We start from the raw sequence: 24,192 nt of genomic DNA, 5'->3' as shown, positions 1-24,192 counted from the left end.
TCACGTCAAGAAAACGCACTGCAGATGTGATCTTAGCATAAGGAAGCAAAAGGAGTGGCAGAGACGTGTGGTGGTGTAGGATGTGGACTGTGAGACAGCGGTGAGGTGTGCAGTAGAAGTGAAGGTGAGGGTGGGATTACATCAGGAATCTGCTTTGAGCCCCTTCTTTTTGACAGTGGCCAATGAGGTCAGGCAGGGGTCTTTGTGGACTATGATGTTTGTTGACAATATTGTAAATGGTAAATGGCCTGTATTTATATAGCGCTTACTAGTCCCTAAGGACCCCAAAGCGCTTTACATATCCAGTCATCCACCCATTCATGGTTGTGGCAGCTACATTGTAGCCACAGCCACCCTGGGGCGCACTGACAGAGGCGAGGCTGCCGGACACTGGCGCCACCGGGCCCTCTGACCACCACCAGTAGGCAACGGGTGAAGTGTCTTGCCCAAGGACACAACAACCGAGACTGTCCAAGCCGGGGCTCGAACCAGCAACCTTCCGATTACAAGGCGAACTCCCAACTCTTGAGCCACGATCGATATTGTGATCGGTAGTGAGGCGGTGGCACTGGAGGTGGAAGAGTTGAGGCCTACTGAGCAGGCCTGTGCTCTGCTTTCAGTATGACACAAAGGAATAAATCTTCTGAGTCGCATACATTCTTCTAAAATTTTTACTTAAACAAAGAAGTTATGCAACAAATATATTAAGTTGCTCTCATTATACTCCACTCCATTTTGCATCAAAAACCGTGTGACACCACAGACCTAACTCCTACAGGTATATCATGATGTCACTAGCCAGAAAAAAACAGAACCTTGTTTACAGTTTTTGCTAAGACATGTCAGCCTAACGTTACATAAACTTGTTTTAACATTACAAATTAGTTTAGACATGGGAGATAATAATTTAGATATATATGTTATAGGCTTAGATAAAGAGATGACTTCTCAAAGTTATATTCTCACATGATAAGATCAACAGCATTAGTCTTTAATGTGAATTTCAGCACTAATCAACCAATTGCTAAGATTAAAATTTGGTCACCATCACAATGCATTATTAATGACAGGCAGCAGATAATTAATAGCCTTCTTCCAGTGAGAAAACAGAATTTCTAATACATAGTTAAACTGGTTCACGCAGACTGGAGAGGCTGCAGGGTGGTTTGTATTTATTTTTTAACAAAATAAATGGACAAAAACAATTCTCAAAAAGCAGTATTACGATTTGGGGAGTCCTGTGGACATATGTTAAGTAACAATAAGATTTATTTTGAAATAAAATCCAAATGAGAAGATTAAAATGAGATTGCAAAATGGAACAGCCAGATTCAGGAACAGCAACCACTGTGAGTACCAAATACCATCACTTCTGCAAAAACGTCGTCGTGTGCTCTTGATGGGGACTTAGATGCAGCTTTGCTCCAGGCAGGCTAATTCAGTTGCGATATGAAGGGCGAACCCTCCATCAATCTCACCTACAAGACCTACATTTGGACAAGGATGAGCACTTTGCAGTGGCACACATGCAATATTTTTAATCTGGTTGTGTTTTTGTTTCACAGAGTCACAGAGAAAAGGTCAGATTTCAGCCTGACAAAAAATCGTAGACTGGAATGAAAGGATACTTTGAAATAAAGAATAAAGACATAAAGAAACAGAAGTAGAAAAACAAAGCAAAATATATAAAGAGCATTTAAAACATCAAGAGAAACTGAAGTGAATCTGTAGGAATTTCCTTGGTTGCAGGCTCCATCGTGTGGCTGAACTGCGACATTGAACAGTGATACCATGAGGAAAGAGCTGTAATATTACTACACTGTTATTATCATGATGTTTATTAAAATGTGATTAAAAACCTTGGAGTAAACAGGTGGTTTTTCTAAAGGGTGATCACTCACAGGAATAATTTAGCACAGTGGCTTATAATCTGAGGTTCACAACGTTTCCAAGGAGTCATATGAAAGACATAAGGCCCTGAAGAGGATCAGCTGGGTAGAAATGTGGGAAACATCTTGGGATTTTCAGTTTAGATTTCCCTGATTTCTGTCATGGGTAGCCAACTTGTCACTAAAACTTATTAGACCCAATATGTGCTTTTTCTCATCGGAAAAGGTGCTAAAATCTGAGAATTCTCCAGCAAAATATTACGATTTTAAAGTGAAGACTACTTGTTGGAAGCGCTTATGTCTTATGAACACTAGTATGTGCCCACGCCTGTTTGTGTTGTCGGCAAACTGCTGTACTTAACAGTACTTAACCACATTGAGAAAAAAAGAGGGGATGGTAGCTGTTGTTTATATGCTAAAAATGGGTCATTTCAGCCTGTTGCTAGGTGGTCGCCAGGCATGTACATTTCAGTTTTTGTGGATATAAAGGAGATGTTATTTTCATGAAATTAAAACAACACTATTTCCTAATAAGCTGCTTTAGGTTCTAAAAGGTTAAAAAAAAGATAGGTCATTTTATCACATTCTTGGTGGTTGCCAGGCAACCTGAAACCAATTTTTGTAGATATAAATTATAAATATATAAATTATAAATATATAATTATAATGCTCAACTCCTCATGGTCTAAGAGGAGTTCACGGACAAAGAAAAAAGAAAGCACAGACAGAAATTTTCTAGAGATGTTCAACCTGCCACCAAAGTAAAAAGGATTCCCTATTATTGAATCAGGCTAAATAATCCCATTTAACAACGGAGAAGGTGGGCACATATACTCTCAGGGTTTCGGTCATGACCAAGGTCACACTTTCTGTTGTAAGGTGTAGCCTGTCTTAAAGGAAAACTCACAAGTCCAGATCACTTTTAAGTTGCTCTAATCATATTTCCTGTACACGCTGCAACAAGACCTCAGTGTGACAGCTGTGCTTTTATACAATACGCAAGTGTTTACTAAATAAAAGTGTAGATAACAGTTGTTAATAAAGAGCAACTTTTTGTTGCAAATATGCTAACATCTGACCTTGCAAATTCCGCACATGACCTCACACATTATAATTTATCTATCTGCAAATCTGAATCCAAATCAAGCTTTAAAAAATGAAGTAGTTGTTGTTGAGTTGACCATCCTTGGAGCAGACTCGCAGTCTTTCTATTTCGGGAGATGCTGTTAAAAGTGTGAATCTAGGTAGCTGCTAAATACACAAAAGTAGTAATGGACTTTAAAGCATAGAGCAAGGTCACGGCATCTCAGTGAAAGCTTAATTAAACAGGGTTTTGTTGTTCTTCCTGTTTTTGCTGTATGGGGACTTCTTGCCATCGAGTAGCTCAATAAATAATTAGTGCTCTACTTCCCCCCTCCTGCTCTTTTTATTTCCTTCTTATGCTTTCAGAGTCCTTCAGGTGAAAACCGATGCTCTCTCCTGTCTTTCTAACGAGATATTTCCCCTCTTTGCAGTCCTCCTCTCTCCCTGCTGTCACCCTGTCTGTCTATCAGCCTGTTTTCTGATGTCGGTTAATTATCCGTATCGTCACATCCCCTGTCATCAGTGTCCGTGAGGGAGAGCAGCTGGGTGACCTGCGTGACCTTTGTTAAGGCTGCTAATGGCTGACTAGGATCCTGTCTAATAAGGTGGTGTGTGTTCCTCTTCGTCTAGGTTAAGCGTGTGAGTGTGTGCGTGTGCTTTCATGTGCATGACACCCTGCATATCTGCATGCCCTCTCCGGCCTCACTGGCTGTTTGCGGCCTCAGGCTGTGCGACGGAGCTGGTGACAGTGTGTGCCCTCAGCGGGGGACAGTATTCAGGCACCGGGAGCAGTGGCTGGGGGGATCTTTGATTCCATAATGAGCTGTTGTCCGTTGTTGAGCTGTGAAGCAGCTCGCTGCGGGGACAGAGGAGCATTGTGTGCAGCTCAGGCCAGCAGGGGAGGCCTGACTGAACCAGGCTGGAAGCACCACAGGGCAAACATCTTCTGGATGCTTCTGTCTGTCTCCTGCATCTTCTGTCTGTCAGTCTGTCTATGTGTATCCTGCATTTCTGTTGCAGCACCACATGTTGGGTTTACTTCAAATCTAAACTGTGAAATCTCTGAGATTATCCCACAATTTGTTCTTAACTACTACATGTGAATTTTAAACTACTTTGGACAGGGCTAGGCTGGCAGTTTCCTCCTGTCTACACTCTTTCTGAGCTAACTGGCTCCTTTGTGCACTCTGATTCTGAAAGGACAAATATATAAGAGAGGTATGTCTCTTCTAATTTAATTCCCGGAAGAAAAGTGAATAAGTGAGCTTTCCAAAATGTCAAACTAGATGAGTGCTGCTTCACTTCCTAATCTAAATATCTTGTCCATTTTTTTTGCAGGCAATCCCAGATTTTCTGATATCTGTACATCTCCCACTTGTCCCGCTGTCTGTGCGTCAGGCTGTTTTCCAGGCTTTTACACATCCTACTCGTGTGCTCAGAGGTTTCTGACCAGTGTAAATTTCTCTGCTATCTGCAGTCTTTGTGACATACGTTCACAGAGTCCTCTGGTATTGTTAAACTATGGAAAAGTTCAAGCTTTTAAAAGAAGAGTGGAAGAAAGAAGTAAAAAATGACAGACGTGAGGAATAAATAAAAAAATCACCATATTTCTCACCCTCTGCAACTAAATATCCCATCCATCTTTCTGTCTTGTTGCCTTTTATCTCCTTTCCTCTGCTCAGACAACAACAGACTCTTTCATGTAGTCATCTTTTGCTCCGACCCTCGGGCATTTTCCTTCTTTCTCCTTCGTTCACACACAGTAATTAAATGTTCTGAGAGGAGCTCATGATTGGAAAGTGGATGCCGCTTTCTCTTCTGTTTTTTTCCCTGTCTCTCTCTCTACCTCTCTCTCTTTCTCATACAAGTTGTCATAAAATCTATATTTGAGTTATTGTCCCTGATGGCATTTCAAAAGTTGGTTTTTTTTTTTAAATGAAAACACAGATGTTCTTGTTTTCATAAAAATTATTGCTTTATTTGTGGTTTAAGATCAATTAACACACAAATGATAGCATACATCCGAGTTGTCTTCTTTTTTACAGTCATCAAAACTTGAGCAGAAAGTGTCGGAGCTGGAAGGGGAATAAAAAAATCAGAAATTATGAGGTACATTTAATAATGTGTTCTGGTTTAACAGTGACTGATTGTTGTGCTCCACTTTTTTTGTCTTTTTTTTTTTTGAGTGATTTTGAAGAGACAGGCAGGTCTGGATTAATTCACTGAATGTTTAAATTAAAACAAATCAGGGCTAGCTCTCAGTCCCAACCATGACGATCGTTTAAAATCCACAAAAACAGTAAAATTTACACTTTAAACAACGACACAATATATAAATGAAATGAATTAAAGAACAAGATCAAAATATGAGACGCATCTCAAGTAAAACAGATAGAATCGTAATGGTTTCATTTATTCAAACTGAGTTACAGAAACTCATTTTTAGTGTAATTTTTTTTTACTTCCAGGTGGTCAAAGCATAGAAACTGAAGAGTCGAAGAGTCTTCAGTGTAGCAATAGGAAGACTCTCCCATGAGGATTTCATAGATAAACACAAACAAAGGTCTATCCCGTTGTTTTCAGTCAAAGAGGACCTCAAGCTTTTTCATATTGAATGCAATTCTGAGTATGTGAACACTGAAATCACCCTAATCCAGAGCAGGAAGGGATAAAAAGTTGCTTTGATTTTTTTTCATGTAAAAAAAAAAAAAATTGTTTTAGTCTTCCAAGTTTTTTTGTATTTTCTTAAGGAGACTGTCTATTTGACATTTAATGTCCTTTTTTCTTTAATATGCACTGATTTGGCTTCAATAGCACTGGTTCTTCTTCAACACATATGACACTTTATTGGTCATAAATGCTATTTAACCTTTATTTACCAGGTTAAATAGGCTTGAGTGTATGAAGGTTTTCTTTTAAAGGTTTTTAAAATGATGTCCCCTTGTGATTTCTTTCCTTGTGCTTTCACACATTGTTGTAAACAGAATCACGGCCCAAAACAAAGTGCTGTAGTGTGCAGCTAAAAGTTCTCGCTTGTCCTTAGAGACGCTGACTGATGAAAACCTCTGAGATTAAAAGATACCTGAGTTTTGAGTTCGCCTGGATCCATTTGATCCTAATCTTCTTTACTTTTGCTCAACTTAAGCCTTATCTCGACGTCTTACTAATTTTAACAGAACTCCAAAGAAACAATGAGTAGCAGACATAACGTGTAAGAATAAAACATGTATGTACGGCAAACAGAGTTTCATGTTCATATGGTCGACAAGTGCAGGGCGATTAATTGAATGTGACAGTAAAAAAAATGATATAAGGGCGATTCTCATATTAAGTAAGAAAACATTGATGGCAACCTCAGATTTGGTCCTTGCAGGACTGCAGGGAAGAATCTTGAGTATAGATAACACTGCACATAAATGCATGACTGAACACTGTGCTGGCACGTATGACTGAGGGGCAAACCCGTCATAAATTTGCACCATGAATGCCGCCATTGTCCGCATAACCATCATCCCCATCTTCATCATCACCATCATCATTACGCTGTGAGTTTCGGCAACCTCCTGCGTCTGAGTCACAAATGTGTTTTTCTCAAGCCTCGTCTCATATAAGTCACCAAATAATTTGTAGATTTCTTCCTTGGTCGCCCTGTTGTTCATTTAGTTTCCCCCCATTGCTCTCAATCAGGCTGAAGTTGTGCAAAGAGATGCGGACACAGCAAACCACCAAACAATAGACCATTCATGATGCCCTGCAATGCAATGATGATCCTGCTCTGCCCTCCAGCCCCCACCCTGCACCAGCTTCCACAGCTGCACAGGAATGTGGTCCAACAAGTTACCCGCTCCCCCCCGTCCTCCCCTCCTCGTCCCTGCTGCCGCCACCGCCATCCCTACCGCTGCCACCACCTCACCAGTGCTGCCGCCATCGCAACCGAAGCCCCTCTTTCCCCAAATAAAAAAGATGAAGAAGGCAAGAAACTATAGAGGGGGGGAAACTCTGCAGACTGAGCACAAAGAGAGGATTCATGCCCGGTCACATACACTCCCAGAGAAAAAAGAGGGGGACCCATTTAAGTGTGGTGCAGCTGCACTAATTCACTGGGTGAAAATGGGTGAAGAAGGACTGACAGAGGTCAGATAGCAGAATCTATTTTATTCATCCCTACGGATGGCGTGTCGCTGCATTATCATCTCCTGAGAAATCAGTCGAGAGATGGATGCAGAAAACACCTGCAGACACGTAGTCTGTAAAAGTAAGATTTAGAGCCACCCCACAGAAGAAAGTCCAAATCTAACCGGCTTCACAGAGCCCCTTAAAACAAGCTTAACGACCCTATGATCATGACCTGCTCAAAGTCTCAATATGACCCCTGTTTCCCCCACATTTTCAGTCAACATGTAAGTCAATCGTCTGACATCCAGTCACAAAATCAGTTACCACTGTATGTTGTTGACTCAGAAAACCTCTGAGAGAGAAAACATGCTACGCTTCAGTGTACAGGTCTCAGACCTACTGACAGTGGAGTCACATGATGTTGAGTTTTATTGATAGTCTACTTTAAGAGCTGGAAATCCCCAAGCTAATGCACTGACCTCGACTGTTCTTTTGTGTTTTGGTAAAGACTCTCAGAGGAACTAAGAGTGTTTATGAATCACATTTTGTACTAAGTAAGAAAACACAGAGGAACCAAACATATGAGACTGCTTCAATCTCATAGGAATATTTTGTGGTGAAATATGAAACTACGGCTTAAATGTGCCACTTCTCAAATATAATTTCAGATTCTTTTCTTCTTTTTTCTACATTTGCCATCATTCGGAACAAATGACGCCATTCATTTCAGGCCAAATGTGCCTATTGACATCAGAATGAATGCCTTCCATCAATTATGCACCAGTTTGATGCAGAATGTGACCCAGCATGTGAATATTTGACCGCTGTGCATGCTTTCCTTATCTGCATCCTTCTCACACACACTCTCTCTCTCTCTCTCTCTCTCTCATATTATCTGCATCTGCCTGTTTTCCTCTCTCTTGCTTTTTCTCTCTATCCATCATCAAATTTCAGGAATTTCCCCCTGGGAGCCGTTCAAGTATTACGGCCAAAGCTGGAGGGTGCTCTCTCTTTTCCTACTTTCCTTGTCCTCCCACCACCTGACCATCTAAGTTACTGTCTTCACAAAAAACAAACAAACAAACGAAACACCCAAAAGAAAAGGTTCTTCAGAAATAAACTCATCTGAAGCAGCTTCATGTTGTTCATACATGAAAATGCTCAGTGTGCACCTGAAGAATGGCTCTTTGACCCGCCTGTTGATCAGGATCTTTGACCTCCCTGCTGATCATGGGACCTCGTCCTGCCATCCTCTCCCCGAGGAGCCACAGGAAACAAGCTCTTGTGACACAGTGGTCTGTGCAGCCATGGAGAGGCCCATTACTGCAGTCACATGGCAGGTTAGCGCAGGGACTGATGCGACCATGTGAGCTCTATTTTCTAAATAGTTACAGCTGGCCCGGGGCTCATGAGAGTTTCACACAGGACATATAAAATGCCAGAAAGTGCATGAGGGGTTTAGATTTCAGATAAAATTTGTCTCTTTCTCATTTGTTTTGTTTGTTTGTTTGTTTGTCTTTTTGTTTGTTTTTTTATCTGTGCAAAAATGAGTCAGCTCTAAAGAGATGAAGGTTTTAGCAGCAGGTGTAATAGGCGAGGTCTTGACATTACATGTTTACAAAGCCCCACATGACTTTTAAACCTTTGCTTTTTAAGAATCTTTTAAGTTTTTGATTATTTTTTAAAAGGGGACTTTTAACGCACATCCAAATATCATGGTTGCACGTAGGGAAACGCTTAAGCGAAGCATATAAGCTTCGGTATAAGGAAGAAGAGGAAGAGGAAGAAAAGTAAAAGTCGTAAATGCTATAAAATACTGTCCCTTTATATGACAGTGAATCAGAGCTGGTACTGCAGACTGCCCCCAATAAATTAAAGGAGCTCGACTTCCTGCGTAGTTTTAACTGAATTCAATCACATCTAAAATACAAATAGAATCCATGCGATGAGTAATTGTTTTTTAATATGTGTAAAGTCATTTCAAAATCATTGAGTTTATCTAAATAAATTATCGGTCTATTTTTCTTCCGCTACATATCAAAAGACTTTTAAAAAAAGAAAGACTTTATCCAAGTGAACATCCACAAAGTTTAATCCAGATGGGCGTGGGAGTGGGTTTCAGCTGCTTTCTGGGGCCTGTTAACGCTTTTGAATTTAGAACCGATGAACAAATTTGGACACAGCGCCAAAACTAAAATACAGTCCGTTTCATGCACATATTTATTTATTTATTTATTTATTTATTCATTCATTCATTCATTCATTCATTCATTCATTCATTCATTCATTCATTCATTTATTTATTTTTAAAAGCCCATTCATTTGTAAAATTGTGATGAGTTTTCAGACCGAAACACAGGGCTTCGTTAAACATTTGACACTTGATTTAATTAAGCAGCCTGACAATTTGTTTTAGTTGAATTATTAGTCAAATATTTACCTATTGCCTGTATAGTCGCTTAAAACATAAAATAAAATAATAATTTACTATCACTAATTGAAGTTTGATTTTTTTAATTTGTTTCAGTGTGGCAAAAAACAAAGAAACATTTGGTTCGGTTATTTTCTTCGATAAAAATGAATCATGCATTTACTTTTGTCGCACATGTAGTCATGAATGATGAAAATAATTTGGTCAGATTTTTTTTGTCATGCCTGATAAAACCAGAGGAAGAAAGTTATTTATTTTATTTATTTATTTTTAATCTTAAGAGGAAATTTTGTTCAAATCGGCTGTAAAAATCTCGTTATATTTTCTGCATCGTTTAACATAAAACGCGATAATTACGCGATAAACTCACGGAGTACATAAAACATAAAAACGTCACAGATTCCAGAAACTTAATGTTAGTAGCAATAACTTACGCTGATTATAAGGACTTAATGAGACGAGCCTTGCGCTGAGATGATCAGATACACCTCAACGAGCAGCAGAAGCTTTGATTATTACCTGGATGTGGTTTCGACTGCCTGCTTTTTATTTTAATGGCGTTCTGATAAATTGGCGACACAGGAACCTCACGGCTCTTTCAGACATGCTCCCTGGGGGGTCGTGCACATCCAGCTGCACTAACTAAACACTCTCCGTAAAACCACAACTTCCCCCATCCCTCTCTTCTGCACAGGGCTGATGTGAAAATTGCAAACAAAATTTTGATCACTTTCTTTTTTGAAAACAAACAAACAAACAAACAAACAAAACTAAACAGCAACTATCGGGTCACGTTTTCTTTCTACTGCAGACCAACAACAACAACAACAACACAAAACTCGGAGGCCTCACCGCAAGTCCGAGCGCTGAGGGCTGGTCGATGGGGTGCAGCATGTAGGTAGGTGTCCCCCACCATCACCAGCACCACCAGCACCACTACGACTACCAACTCGTCATCCTCCAAACATCAACTTCCTACCATTAGCACCTCCGAGGCCGATATCCAGGTGCCGCAGTGTGTGTTTGAAGATAGCAAAGTGTCGGAGCGGGAGAGAAACAGAGAGATCCATGTGTCCCCGTCTGCTGCGGAGTATTTTCTATGTGTGCGCGACTAGTGTCAATGCTAGGACATAAGGGGAGAAAGACGCACACATCGCTCTCTGTTATCATTTTTTTTCTCCATGTTTGCAGCACAAAACTGCTTTTTGTTCCCCTTTTTTTCATTTACGAGGGTTAATGGATAGAGGCTTGGGCGTTTGATCACATGGCTACAATTCACCTGAGATGGAGACAAAGAGAGCAAAGAGAGAAGAGAGAGAGGGAGAAAACTGAGAGTCGGGCTCAACATGAGAGGCAAAAGGATACACAGGGGTCATTGTTGCATTCATTTTGTGTGTATGTGTGTGTGTGTCCGTTTGCGCATCAAATGCTGCTTAAGTCAATTCTCTATCTTTCCCATCATGCATTAAAATCGCGGCCTTCAATCCTGCAGCCTACAAATAGATCCTAACACGCGAACAAACGCAGAGCGGGACACGGGAAGAGGAGGTTAAGGAGACACGAAGAATGCAACATTAGATTAAAATCATAACAATAACTATAGCACCTAGGTTGTTTTAAGAGATGTCACTATTTATTGAGATTATCTGTTATTATTATTATCATTTTAAGTGTCTTTACACGTTTTTTGTCTGTTCCTCCAATTTTCACGTAGATAGAAGCGTAAATAACTCTTAAAGATAGTTTTCTCGTCTAACATTTCAATTATGAAGTATAACACTCAAAAGTCAAAGGTTATTTCAAGTAAAGGTGTAATATCTGACATATCAGCTAACTTCAAATCATTTCAAGACATCCCTCCTTTCAGACTCTTGGGTTCCCCCCTCCCCTCTTTAAAGTCGCATCCACGAATACAAATCAATAGAATAAATTTCGTGACTGTTTTATGAATTGCAGATAATACTACGAGGAATAAGGAGATACCTTAAAAAAGGTAATGACGCTTTGTGTGATCATTATGAGGTCAAATATAGATTCAAAATGATTATTTAGCATAACGTTTATGATTTCATGATCCATAAACCCGTTCAACACATCCTGCCTAAACTGGCGTTCGTGAGTTTTTTTCTTTTCTGTGGATTTTCTTCCCGAACTTCTGTTTACCCAAATCTCTCAAATTTGTAAGATAATTTTTTGTAAGCAGAGTTTCGTTCAGTCTGAACTGAACTTTACAATTCATTTGGTGCTTTTTCTTCAGGAACCGCACGGGGCAATAACTCTCTTCATGATTGTTTATTTGTTTGATATAACATGTCAACACGTCCAACAAAGCTGGCCTTCTCCTGCCTGTAAATGGGCGCACTGTACAGTCATTTAAGCCTCTCCAAGGTAAAAATCTCACCTCTTCTCCGTTGGAAACCTTGCAGTGATGGACAGACGGCCATTAACGCTACGTGGCTTCCGCCCAATCGGAGAGCAGCGGGATAATTAGAGGACCAATCAGAGCAGAGTCTTACTGGGAGGGCGGGGCTGGTTGTGCTGGAATGCTGCCTCTCTGGGAATGTTTTCCACTTTCAATCACTTTTTTTTTCTCCCTGTCCCTCTCACAAGGCGCTCTTTAAGCTCCGGTGTTGCCACACAGAGCAGCCATTCATCGGCTCTACAGTCAGCCACACACACTTCCATGCTGAACCACTGGACATCTAAATTGGTAAGTTATGTAATTTAAAAAATGAGAGTTTATACATAAAAGTGAATGTTTGATATTAATATTTTTGCCAAACGCGTAATTATTATTTTTTATTAAACGTTGTATGGACTAAGTTGGATTAATAATAATTATGATAATAATAATAATGATAATAACAATATGTGTATATTTTACCGGCGGAATTTTATTTTCCGGAATGTGACATTATCGAAAAGAAATTCAGTTTCAGTCGCTTTCTTATCACATTTAGTCCCGTTAAGTAACTTAACGTGTTTATCTTTAAATAAATCACGGTTCTTTTGTTTCGGACCAAAATTAAAATGATAATTGTAACAAATTTGTGTCTGTGTGGTTTTTAGATTTAGCCACTGTTGCTGTACAGGATTTCCAGCTGAAGGTGGAAAGCATTTGGAGACTTTTACGCAGCAGTATGTCTTTGCCTTAGAAGAGTCAACAATAACTGGGATCCTTGACACCCCGGACATTTACTTGAAACCATTTAATTACTCCGAGAAGTTAGTTCTGTGGCAAAGTTTTCATTTGAGGATTGTCCTATAATTTAACGAAATTGAAAAGGAAAAATGTCCGGCGAGGAGCACAGCCTGTCCGAGGCGGAGCTGAGTCCCGCAGGGTCAGACGATGGTCACTCACTGTCACCGACTCAACCTGGAGCCACGCCCGGCCAGGACTCACCTCTGACGGGGCAGCAGCAGCTGACCGCGCTCTGTGTGGACGGCAGCAGTGATGATGGAGGCAGACCCAGAGCCAAGGAAGAGGAAGAGGACGATCGTTTCCCGATCGGCATAAGGGAGGCGGTCAGTCAGGTGCTGGACGGGTATGACTGGACACTTGTGCCAATGCCGGTGCGCGTAAACAACGGAAACAAAGCTAAACCCCATGTCAAAAGGCCAATGAACGCCTTCATGGTGTGGGCGCAAGCGGCGAGGAGGAAACTTGCGGACCAGTACCCCCACCTGCACAACGCAGAGCTCAGCAAGACACTGGGCAAACTGTGGAGGTTTGTATTTTTAAAAAAAAAAAAAAAAAAAAGGAACAGTGTGGCCATACAAGCGGCACATTTCTTGTGCGTAAAGGATGCACCGGTGCTGAATTTAAGCGTAAAATGTTTGCGCTTCAGTTTGTGGTTGTTTGGTATTAAATCGGATAGAAATAAAAACTTGGTGTTTTTCTGTTGTTCTCCTTTACAGAGAGAATTTTAAAAGTAAACAAACAGATTTTAACCCAAAGAAGTAAAGGAAAAAAAGATATTTATGCATTACGTATGATTCGGAAAGCAGGAGATATTTATGATCTTCTGACATATTTTAATAAAATATTTTCAAAATGAACTTGGAAGCAATATAAGACTAGTCCTTGTTTTTCTGCCCCCTAGGCTACTGAATGAGACCGACAAGAGGCCATTCATCGAGGAGGCAGAGAGGCTGAGAAAACAGCACAAGAAGGACTACCCGGAGTACAAGTACCAGCCCCGGAGACGCAAAAATGGCAAACTGATGCCTTCTAATGAGTCAGATAGCCAGGGGGAAGGGGAGGCCAGCCACTCCCAGTCACACTACAAGACTGTGCATCTTGAGCACAATGGCGGGGCTGGGTCTCCACTGGGTGACCTGCACCACCACCACCATCATCACCACCATCCTGCTGGTAGGTGTCTTCCCGTTTCTATGGATGTCTTAGTGATATTATTATTTTCACGTTGCGAGAGACCTGATCCAAAATTTCAAAACTTAAATCAAAAATCTCGAAACTTATTAATTTATGCTGTAATTTCAAAATATAACTTAAGTTAGGTAAAACAAACAAAACAAACAAACAAACAAAAGCCTTTTTGTATCTAATGTCAAAGTTCACCTTATCATGTTGCTCCTTCTTTCTCTTTTAGGTCAGGGTCACAGCCCGCCAACTCCACCTACCACCCCAAAGACAGAGCTCCAGTCTGGGAAACTGTCAGATGCCAAGAGGGAGGGGGGAGCAGGAGCGCCTGGAGGATCAGGGGGGCCCAGGGGAGCCCTTGGGGTTGGAGCTGAAGGGTCTTCCGGTGGTCCCTCATCTTCAAGTGCTAAACCCCACATCGATTTTGGCACCATGGACATCGGCGAGATCAGCCATGAGGTGATGTCCAACATCGAGCCATTTGACGTGAACGAGTTTGACCAGTACCTCCCTCCAAATGGTCACCCTCAGAGCGCGACTGGGGCTCCTGCAGCTGGATCCTCGGCCTCGTCTTACGCCTACGCCCTGGCTGCTGCAAGCGGGCACTCCGCCTGGCTGTCCAAACAGCAACAACAGCCTCAGGCCTCCCCGTCTTCCTCCGACCCATCCAAGGCTCAGATCAAAAGCGAATCTGTCTCTGGTACACACTATGCCGAAGCCTCATCCTCTCCCTCCTCAGGCACCCATGTCACCTACACCCCACTCAGCCTGCCTCACTATGGCTCCGCATTTCCATCGTTGGCCTCCAGAGCTCAGTTTGAGTACGGAGACCACCAGGCCCCCGGGGCATACTATGCCCACTCCAGCCAAGCCCCTGGGCTGTACTCAGCCTTCTCCTACATGGGCCCTACACAGAGGCCTCTGTACACTACCATAGGAGACCCCTCCAGCGTGGCGCCCTCTCACAGCCCCACTCACTGGGAGCAGCCTGTTTACACCACACTCACAAGACCTTGAGGGAGACCAGCTGAGCCGAAGGAAATATGGGAAGTGTGTGAGTGGATCTGTGTGTGTGCAAAAAATGTGAGTGTGAGCGCGCGCGTGTGTGTGTATGCCCGTGCCATATCGATGTTATATTAGAAGTTTTTACTTTTTTAGTCAGTTTAATGCAATGTGCATCCATGGGGCCTTAAACAGTTAAAAAAAAATACCCACACAGTATAGAGTGTGATTCCTGGGTCAGCCGCCAATCAAAAGCAGAAGAAAACTTAACAAACATGTGCCATCAAAAATTTCGTAGGTTGGGACATACAGGAAAGGGTGTAAAGATAGACAAGTGAACGAGACGTTGAAAGTGGACAAATGGATTGATGAGTGACTCCGATTTGACCCAGAAGTGCTGGGTTTAGACTGACATAATCAGAATTTATTAACCAAACTAAAGGTTGTTTGTGATGTCTTTGTGTTATTTTATATGAGTAGTAAGTTTATTGTCATTGTGGATATCCTAGGGTGTAACTTTATTGTGTTTGATTTGATATTACACATCAACATCTGCACCACTGCTTTTGGGGGGTAAAAAAAAATACATCTTTCGATGATCCCTGAGGTTGTTTTTTCATGGCCGGAAAAGGATAGCTGCAACTTTTCTTTCTCTGTAGATAGCGCAGTCTCACTGTATCACTGTCCTGCCTTCATATTAACTTTGCTGAAGTGATCAATGAAGCATTTAAGGGGAAAAATAGGAAAAAGAGAGGGAAAGAGAGCTCTAAAAGATGCATTTCGACTTGTTGCTCAGTCTCGGACACTTACCTCAGCTCTGTTTGTTTTGTGCCAACAGCAAAGGAGAAATATGACTGGATACATGGGTGACTAAAGCAAATTTCCACTTTTCTTTTTGATTGCTAAGTGCCTAAAAGATTCCTGATCCACCTTTAACAGAGTTCAAATCTATAAGTGCAAAGTCTCAACCAAATCTCTCAAGATAATTGGCCAGCTTGGGTCCTGCTTAAGGATTAGAATCACATGTACGGCCGTTCTGCTCCACATGTGGGCCAACGCCACGCTTTTGTTTTTACACTTTCTTCCTATGTTGCGCCCTCTCCCCCCTTTTACCAATGTGAATAATGGTCATTACCACAGCTTCATCTTTATTACGTGACACATACTTTATCATTTTATACTGACCCTTTTCTCACATAGTTGATATTTTTATGTAAGTAATAATGCATCGTGTCACACCTTTGTTTCTTCCATTTTGTATAATTCTGGATAGTTTTGTAAAGTGTTTGCTATACATTCACTTGAGTATTTTGCTTCCTTACCAGAAAAGCAATGTTGAAATATTATTGTTGTCATCTATTAAATCAATTTATTTATAAAAAAGAAAGTCCTGTGTGAGAGTGATTTAATGCAGTGGTAGGTGTTCAGGAATAACATATGAAGCAGTTAGCAAGTGAAGGGTGAAAAAAACTAGAAATTAATTAAAAACACGCAGCTGATGTGTGAACCGTAATAACAACACAACCCGAGCCCCACCACCATAAGCTGTTTAGTGTGTTTGTGTGTGTGGTAGGCTAAAATTGACTACTAATTCCCCCACATTTAATCGGCTGGGGACTGCGTGTTACTGAGAAAGACAAAGAGAGCCATTCAACGAAAGCAAGGGACAGAAAGAGAGAAGGGGTGGGTGTAAAGAGTCAGAGGCAAGGCCAATTTCAGCTCAGTAACCAGCGTACACTCGGACTTTTGTACATGGCCTTCCTTTCACTCTACCCTCTCCTCTCCACCTGAGGCTCCCTCCCTGCCTCCACACTCAGCTGCAGTTTAAACCCATTCAGATGGCACGCAAAATTCAAAGGTCAAGTTCATTGCTCTCTCCGCATTGGGGGCGATGCAGACATGCGCCAAAATAAGGAAGTGGGAGTTTTAAATGAAAAGAGCAGCCCAAGCCCAAGGGAAGTTGTTACGTTACACAAAGGCATCTTAGATTAATCTTAAATTGTGGCATCTTAAATTAATCCTACCAGTCGGAGAATAAACACTCTTAAAATCATGTTGTGGGCAAGATGAGAAAAAAACAGATAAGCAGCCATGGCTCCAGCTTTTTGCCTACCTTCAGGCCATGACAAAAGTGAAAAACAAACCTTGAATGGCTTTTAAAAGGGGGCATGTGAAGGAGTGCGCTAAAAAAAAACAAAAAACCTTTTTTACGAATGTAAAAAGATTCTGAGCAAGTTTCATGAGTAGATATAGATATTCACATGAAAACATTGCATTTTTGCTTTTCTGCACCTTTACGTCATTTTATTCAATAAAGCATTTCATACTTTGTTAAATATTGGTGAGTTTATTGTGTTATGCTACATAAACTCATATAAAGTCCAAACAAACTCACATAAGACCATACTTCGAAATACTTTTATTTCAAAGATTTGGTTTTTTATACTTCATCAGTACAAATAATCCCAAATAGTATTATAATGTAATACTATTATATTACTTATCTGCTTTCATCCATTTTCAAGGCTAAATTAGAAATCAGCCAAACCAAGCTCAAGTAATTCATATTATGTTATTTGGGTGATCGTAACGTTGCTACAGCAACTCACAGCACAGACACTGGTGTTAGACAGGAGTACACATGACTATCTAAATGCACATGCTACAATTTCCTCAAAGAGTCATAAGTGGGAATTCATTGCTTACATTTGCACAATTGTGTCTGAAAAAAACCACAAGACTTCTGGAAAAATGTCCTTTGGATAGTTGAGACCAAAATGGGGGTGTTTGACTTTAATGCACAGCATGACATTTGGAAACAGCTCACACCAAACTATTGCTATGGCCTTTTTGCAGACACGGGTCCTTGGCACCTTGCAGTCACTGAGTGAAAGTATTCTAGAATTAAATTTGGCACAATCTGCCCAACAGATAAAGCTAAAGAAAAGACTCAAAGTGTTGCAGGGTCCTAGTCAAAACCTGATTGAATGCTGCGGCATGCATGCAAACCTCAAAGAAAAGTAGGCAGAGATTCCTTCACAAATGTGAGCGACTGACACAAAAAACAGATACTTACTGCAGAAAAGAAACAGATAGTTACTGCTGATAAAGGTTGTTATACAAAAACTATGGAGTGTACATAGTTTTTCACAAGACTCCAGCTTGTCAGTTATAACATTTTTGGGTCAGACAGCAGCCAAATGCTGATTAAAGAGAAGAAGCTGGTGCAGTATCACTCCTCAACAAACAGTGGCGGTTACAGTTTTGATACAGTTTGCTGATGCCATAAAAAGAGGGGAGGAAGAAGAAGAAGAAGAAGACCTCAGTGCAGAAACAGGCAACAGAAGCAGCAGTTAGTGTTTCCAGCTGTCAGACGGGATTCAGAAGAACATTGGGAAGAGAAAATAATAGAAAGGAATATTCTCATATGTAACAGGGTGAACAAATCACAGTTATATTTGTAATGCTGAGAGGCAGAGCTGCTGTATACATCCACACAAACAATTCAGCTAAATTTATTCACTTAAATAAGCTTTTAAATTTTAAGCTCTTTTAAACATGTGAAATATGATTTCAGCTGCTGTTTTGTCTCATAATCATGTTTGAGTTACAGTATCGGTCCAGGCACAGACCAAAACATTTATTTTTTAACTACATTTGTGAGATTCGTGTATGCTGACATTTGCAAACCATTCAAAATGTGAGGTAGTTTGTCACCTTGAATAATGACTGAGTGTCAGAATACTTAACAACTAAAACAGCAAAAAGAAATCATCATGGTCCCATTATGAATTGCTCATTAGCTGATGCCAACTTTTCAGTCAAATCAAAGAGGAATATCATAGTTTGGTCAATACTTATAAAAATGGCTAAAGAGCTGGGAAAGCTCAATAAGAGACATTTGCATGAGACAGAAAATAAAGTAGAGGAGGCAAGAAGCAAGACACAAGACTGAAAATAATATAAAGAGCAGATAAGAACTGGTCACTGCAGCTTAAACGGATCATATTTCATGGCTATTACAGAAACAGAAGAGCACATCCTCATCCCCTGCAGAAAAAAGTTATGTATGTGCAAGGATTGGCTAGGGTTAAAATTAAAGCTGTGCAGATTTAGTAGAGGAAAGAAACTCAATTAGTGGGTTGTTGAAAGCAACTATATTAATGGGCCTGTGTCTTTAGGACTCTGCATCATTGTAGTTGTTGTAATCAGTCAAGTCCTTTTTAGCCTCTTAACATGTTTAGTTGCAATTTCTGATGTCCTCTAGGCCAGATCTCTCTTTAAAAAGGCATCTCTAAAGTCACTGAGACCTTAGTATCTGGATAAATAAAGGATACGTACAATTCAGTTTTCCAAAACCTGATTGGCGCTTCTACTTTGTGACAGGAATGTTCATTCTGACTCAAAGAATAGTACACTAGTTTATACAAAATTTCATTATAGGGAATATTATAGGGTTACTGGCTCAGAAAGAGAAACAGCATGTTTCGTCTTTGTGCTGGAATGATGCAAGAATAAAGATTATTAGAGTTTTCCTGACGGTGACAGAGAGTTAAAAAACTTTAGTGTAGGGACTTATGGGGGACTACAAGTCCCAAAACAAAGGAAATAAATACATAATTAAACAATTTATTATTTTTTTTATTGATTAATTAATTAAGGGAATAATTAATGAATTAATGAATATATAATTATTGTATTAAATAGCTGTCCAATTCATTTAAAACATTTGATACATTACTTATTTATAATTTATAATTTAATATTATTTAATTAATTAATTACACTTTTATTTGATTATTTAATAATGTATTTATTTAACTAATTTTGGAACTTGCGGCCCTCTAAAGGGAATCGGTACGGGGGAAGAAAAGACTGAAATCATTGACTAAAAAACTGGGGGTGGCAGTAATACAACTCTAGAGAATTAGAACTGCCATCAAACACAAGAGAAGAAGAACCGATGATGACGTCAATCCAGGGGCGCCAAATCTGCTGCACGGTGCACACAGAAGTACTCGTCAGGTGAAGTTTGGGGTGTTTTCATCATCTAAGCAGGTCAGCATAAACTTTGCTTGCGTTTATGACGATGTGTACTACTTTGGCATTTTCTCCCAGCAGCCTAAACTAATGACTTAAGCACAAATCTCCAGGGCGAGCTGGTTAAAACTGTCCGTTTGAGTGGCGCGTAGCATTTAGCTAACGTTTAAGCTCACAGCAGCCACACGGATAATAACAGAGCATTTCATATTTCTTCTGAAATGCACCTTTTCCGTTGATAAAATCCTCGTATAAAATATCCGTTCTCTAAAGTTGTAAGGATCCGAAATGTGGCGATTTTCTCTGTGTATGCAGTAAATGTAGGAGCAATTTCTTTAAGTTAATTGTCATACAATCATGTAATCCAACAACGGAATAACTGTGTGTGGTTATTCCATGTCCGATTGTAGGTCTGTGTGTGTTTCATTGTGTCTGAATGTGTATAACTTAATGAGTCAGAGCTGGATCTCACATTGCTGTCATTTGACTTTTAGAGTACCATCGCACAGTGGGATCTTACGTCTCCCTTAATAAAGTCCCTTTAAGCTCCCGACACACACCCACAGTTTCGCACATCATCATTTGCTCTCCTGTCAGGAGCTCAGTCTGGGTAGAGCTTTTTTTCTCCTCCAGTAAGGTAGGTAAGAAAAACAATGTTGTGTATTTCATTGTTTTTCTTACCCACCTTACATATCAGTTTGTTTGTTTTTTGCTGATTTGTTGCTAAATATTGATATTAAAATATTCTTAAATATAGTGTGTGGAAATTGTTTTCTCTTTATTTTTATTTTTTTCTCTTTATTTTTATTTTTTTAAACAGTAGTAGAAACCTGCCAGCCAGCTGCAGCCCTTGTGGGTTACAGTCTAAATTTAATGTTTTTGGTTTCTCTTGGCTGACTAAAACTTGTTTGTCCTTCAACAGCCACCATAGTTAGGATATCGACTTGAAAAGGGAGGAGTAAGAAAACAAAATTCAGTTTACTGCAGTCTTTCTAGCAGTAGGGTTAGCAAAATGTATTAAGTGTGTTGTTGCAGTTTTTCTGAATTCAAAAGAATTAATTTAAAAAGTTTTACATTTTCTGTTTCATTTTTTTCACTCACACATATATTAGAGCTGGGCGATATGAGATTTTTTCATATCACGATATGTTTTTTTCATTTCAGGCGATAACGATATCTATCACGATATAAGCCAAATAACTATATTTGTAAGATTTAAATGTGCCGTTGCTCACAAGTAAAATGTGAAATAATCAGCAGCTTGTTTTTATTTAAATATTTATTTCCCATAATAAGTTCAACAGGGTAGATGTACTTAAGGAACATGAGACTTTTTCAGATAAATAAAGGCAAATATTGCAAACTACACAAAAGGCAGCCGCTAAAGCGTTTAAGTTTCAAAATAGAACAAACGAAACAGACTAAATTGTCAATTCCACTTAGAAACAAAATATTAATTCTAAAAATAAATCTTAGTTTGTTTTACAGAAGAACAGACAAAACTGACTAACTTTTGTCAATATCAAATAAACTGAGAACTAAAAGGAAATTCTCAATCTCTCCTTGTTGTATAGCTGAGCTTTTCAAACAGTTTTAACAGTTACTTTAGTCTGACAAAAGCCGAATGACGAATTAGCGCTTCCAGTCAGAGACTGAGGCTACGTCCACACGTACACGGGTATTTTTGAAAACGGAGATTTTCCGTTTTCGTTTTAAAAAATAATCCCGTCCACACATAAAGGCAGAAATGAAGGAAAACGCTGCTATGAACATGCCAAAGCAGCAGGTGGCGCTAGATTCCTAACCGTGCAGAAATGTTGGCCAATCAGAAGTCTAGAAGCCTCGGTGGGAAAAAGTAAACAAAGCTGGGGCATAGAAGCAGAACCGAGTCGTATGTGTGGAGGGACAGTAACTGTGTGTATATGTAAGCATTTAAACACTGCAGAGAGTAGAATTAACAGTAACAGTATTGTAGAAATTCATTTCACCGAAACAATAACGTGGCGCACAGTGTGACGCATGCACCAGTTTATTGTATTTCCAGACTTGCTTTCGGCACAATTTACAGTGCACGCTACTCTGTTTTTTGTCAGACTTGAAATAGCCGAAATACCTTCACACTACGGAACTTCTATGGCTCTTCCGTTTGACAATCTCTCCGGCGTTGGAACCATCATCTGTTTTCTCTTCGGTCACGCTCGGTTGATTTTTCTAGTCGGCGCACTCATTTCCTCCATTACCCGCTGGCTGCTTCCCAAACAAACACACGTGCGGCTTGGCACTTGTGCTGTACGTAACAAGTCACGCGACGTGACGCTGCGGCTGTGATTGGTTCGGCTCTGCGCTACTTAGTTTGGATTGGCTGACCTTTTTTTTTTTTTTTTTAAGAGGACAAGAGCGGCGAGGTCTATCGCGATAGCTTAATTTCTCTATCGAGTAAAAGTTATATCGCGATACATATCGTTATCGTTCTATCGCCCAGCTCTAGTTTTCAGTATTTGTTTTCTCTTCAGTTAGGCTTCAGTTATTTTTGTAGTGGATTTGATCCTTATATTTATTTAATTATTTGGTTTTAGTCTTTTTAATTAAAGTTTGGAGGGTATTTATCAGGGGCATCTGTTACAGAAGTTCAAAGTAAGTAAAATAATAAATACACGCCTTACTTTGTGGCTCACTGAGACAAAAATCAACTTTAAATGTAATTTAATGTTGCATTTTCTTTCAGCCATCAGTCATGGACCTCAGCCCCTTTGAAGATGACAACTCCGTCAGCTGCCGGCTGGTTTCTGAGATCCCTGAAGTCTGCAAAACGGAGGATTGCTGTCTTGGCATTGATGAGGCTGGCAGGGGGCCTGTGCTGGGTACGTGACTTTTACTTACTCTAAGCTAACCACTCGAGGTTCTTCTATATTTGAAACACAGAGTGCAAAGTATGTAAAGTTATGTTGAAACATAGTGTTAAAATTGCACTTAACTAAATTAAATGTTTGCCAAATTTGGCAAATTTTAACGTTTAATTGAAAATTAATTAAAAACCTTCATAAAATGTTTAGAAATTTTATCCTACAACTTATTTTAAAATTTAATAATTTTGTTTACTGGTCTGGATACACAGAATGTGAAATTCTGGTCTAATACCAGTGTTAAAGAACAGTTTGTCCAATGCTTTTGTTTCTAATATCCCTTCTTTGCTAGAAAAACGAGAACATTTTTAATGGTTAAAAACCAACAGATTTTCTGATCATCTCACTGTCCTTAAACATTAAGGCAGTGGAAATATTTGACACAAGATAGTTACTTAATCTTTGGTAAATGCCATGTTATTTGTTGATAGGAGCCAACCATGTAGCTATGAGCTGATATTGATGTTTGTTGTCTCCCTGTTATTTGCCATTTGAGTTTTGGGTGAATTAGTATGTACATTTAGTAGAGAAATCTAACAGTTTTGATGTTACTTGTGATGCAGGGCCGATGGTGTATGGGATATGTTTCTGTCCGCTTTCCAGAAAGGAGGAGCTGAAGGACTTGAAAGTAGCAGGTAAACCAGTTTGCTTGTATTGCTGTATTTAAACGGAGAAAAATGCAGCAGTCTTTCTGAATATAATGCTTTAAACTCATTGTCACTGCTGTCCTCCCGTACAATTAAACAAAAAAAGAAAGAAAAGTAGTAGGGGTGGGCGATATAAACGATATACGATAGAAACGATATAAATTTGGCCAACGATAGAGATTTTGACTATACCGCTCTACCGCGATAGCGCATGTTGATGATGTCATCAAGCTGCCCCTGTTTTGGTCGAAAGCATCGCAGCGGCTAAAACCATTATCATCTGCAAATTATGGCGGGCGACAGTCATAGCAAAGAGATGAAGCACTTTTGAAATATGGGTAAAGCCAAAAACTGTCCTTCCTCCATTTCCGTAACATTGATTCATTAATGTTGAATTCTCTCGCAGCTGTTCTATTCCCATATTGTTGCAGTATATTAATAACTAACCTCGTATTGTGGATTAATAATCTCAGTTGTTCTCCTGACTGAAGTTTGCTCTGTGTATAGCATCCTGCTATGTGATTGCATTTGTCCCTGACCACCAGAATCCCTCACGTTAACTTTTATTGAGTGGAAAAAGTTGGCGTTCATCCTCCAGCTTCACTGTGCTAATGTTAGGGCTGCTCGATTATGGCAAAAATGATAATCACGATTATTTTCACTGAAATTAAGATCTCGATTATTTATTTAACCCTTT

General features: G+C 39.9%; 2 protein-coding genes across 2 annotated transcripts in view; both read left to right on the top strand.

The window, feature by feature from the left end:
• Positions 1–12,111: 12,111 nt before the first annotated feature.
• Positions 12,112–16,292, top strand: LOC102305055 (transcription factor Sox-10). The gene is made up of 4 exons (XM_005945744.2): positions 12,112–12,229; positions 12,589–13,247; positions 13,623–13,894; positions 14,133–16,292. The coding sequence occupies exons 2-4, from the start codon at positions 12,811–12,813 to the stop codon at positions 14,918–14,920; spliced, it is 1,497 nt and encodes a 498-aa protein (XP_005945806.1). The 5' UTR covers positions 12,112–12,229; positions 12,589–12,810; the 3' UTR covers positions 14,921–16,292.
• A 3,538-nt stretch (positions 16,293–19,830) lies between these two features.
• rnaseh2a (ribonuclease H2, subunit A) overlaps positions 19,831–24,192 on the top strand; it is a 12,478-nt gene continuing 8,116 nt past the window's right edge. The window contains exons 1-3 of the mRNA XM_005945745.3: positions 19,831–19,963; positions 22,671–22,806; positions 23,412–23,483. Of these exons, the coding sequence (XP_005945807.1) occupies positions 22,680–22,806; positions 23,412–23,483 (199 nt within the window). The 5' untranslated portion in view covers positions 19,831–19,963; positions 22,671–22,679. The remainder of the gene's footprint in view (positions 19,964–22,670; positions 22,807–23,411; positions 23,484–24,192) is intronic.

The sequence above is a fragment of the Haplochromis burtoni genome, unplaced genomic scaffold, assembly GCF_018398535.1.
Source record: "Haplochromis burtoni strain Fernald_Lab_line unplaced genomic scaffold, NCSU_Asbu1 Contig_448, whole genome shotgun sequence".
In the NCBI taxonomy this organism is placed as follows: Eukaryota; Metazoa; Chordata; class Actinopteri; order Cichliformes; family Cichlidae; genus Haplochromis; species Haplochromis burtoni.
The sequence above is the reverse complement of the archived record's forward strand: the minus strand, read 5'-3'. Positions and strand labels throughout refer to the sequence as shown.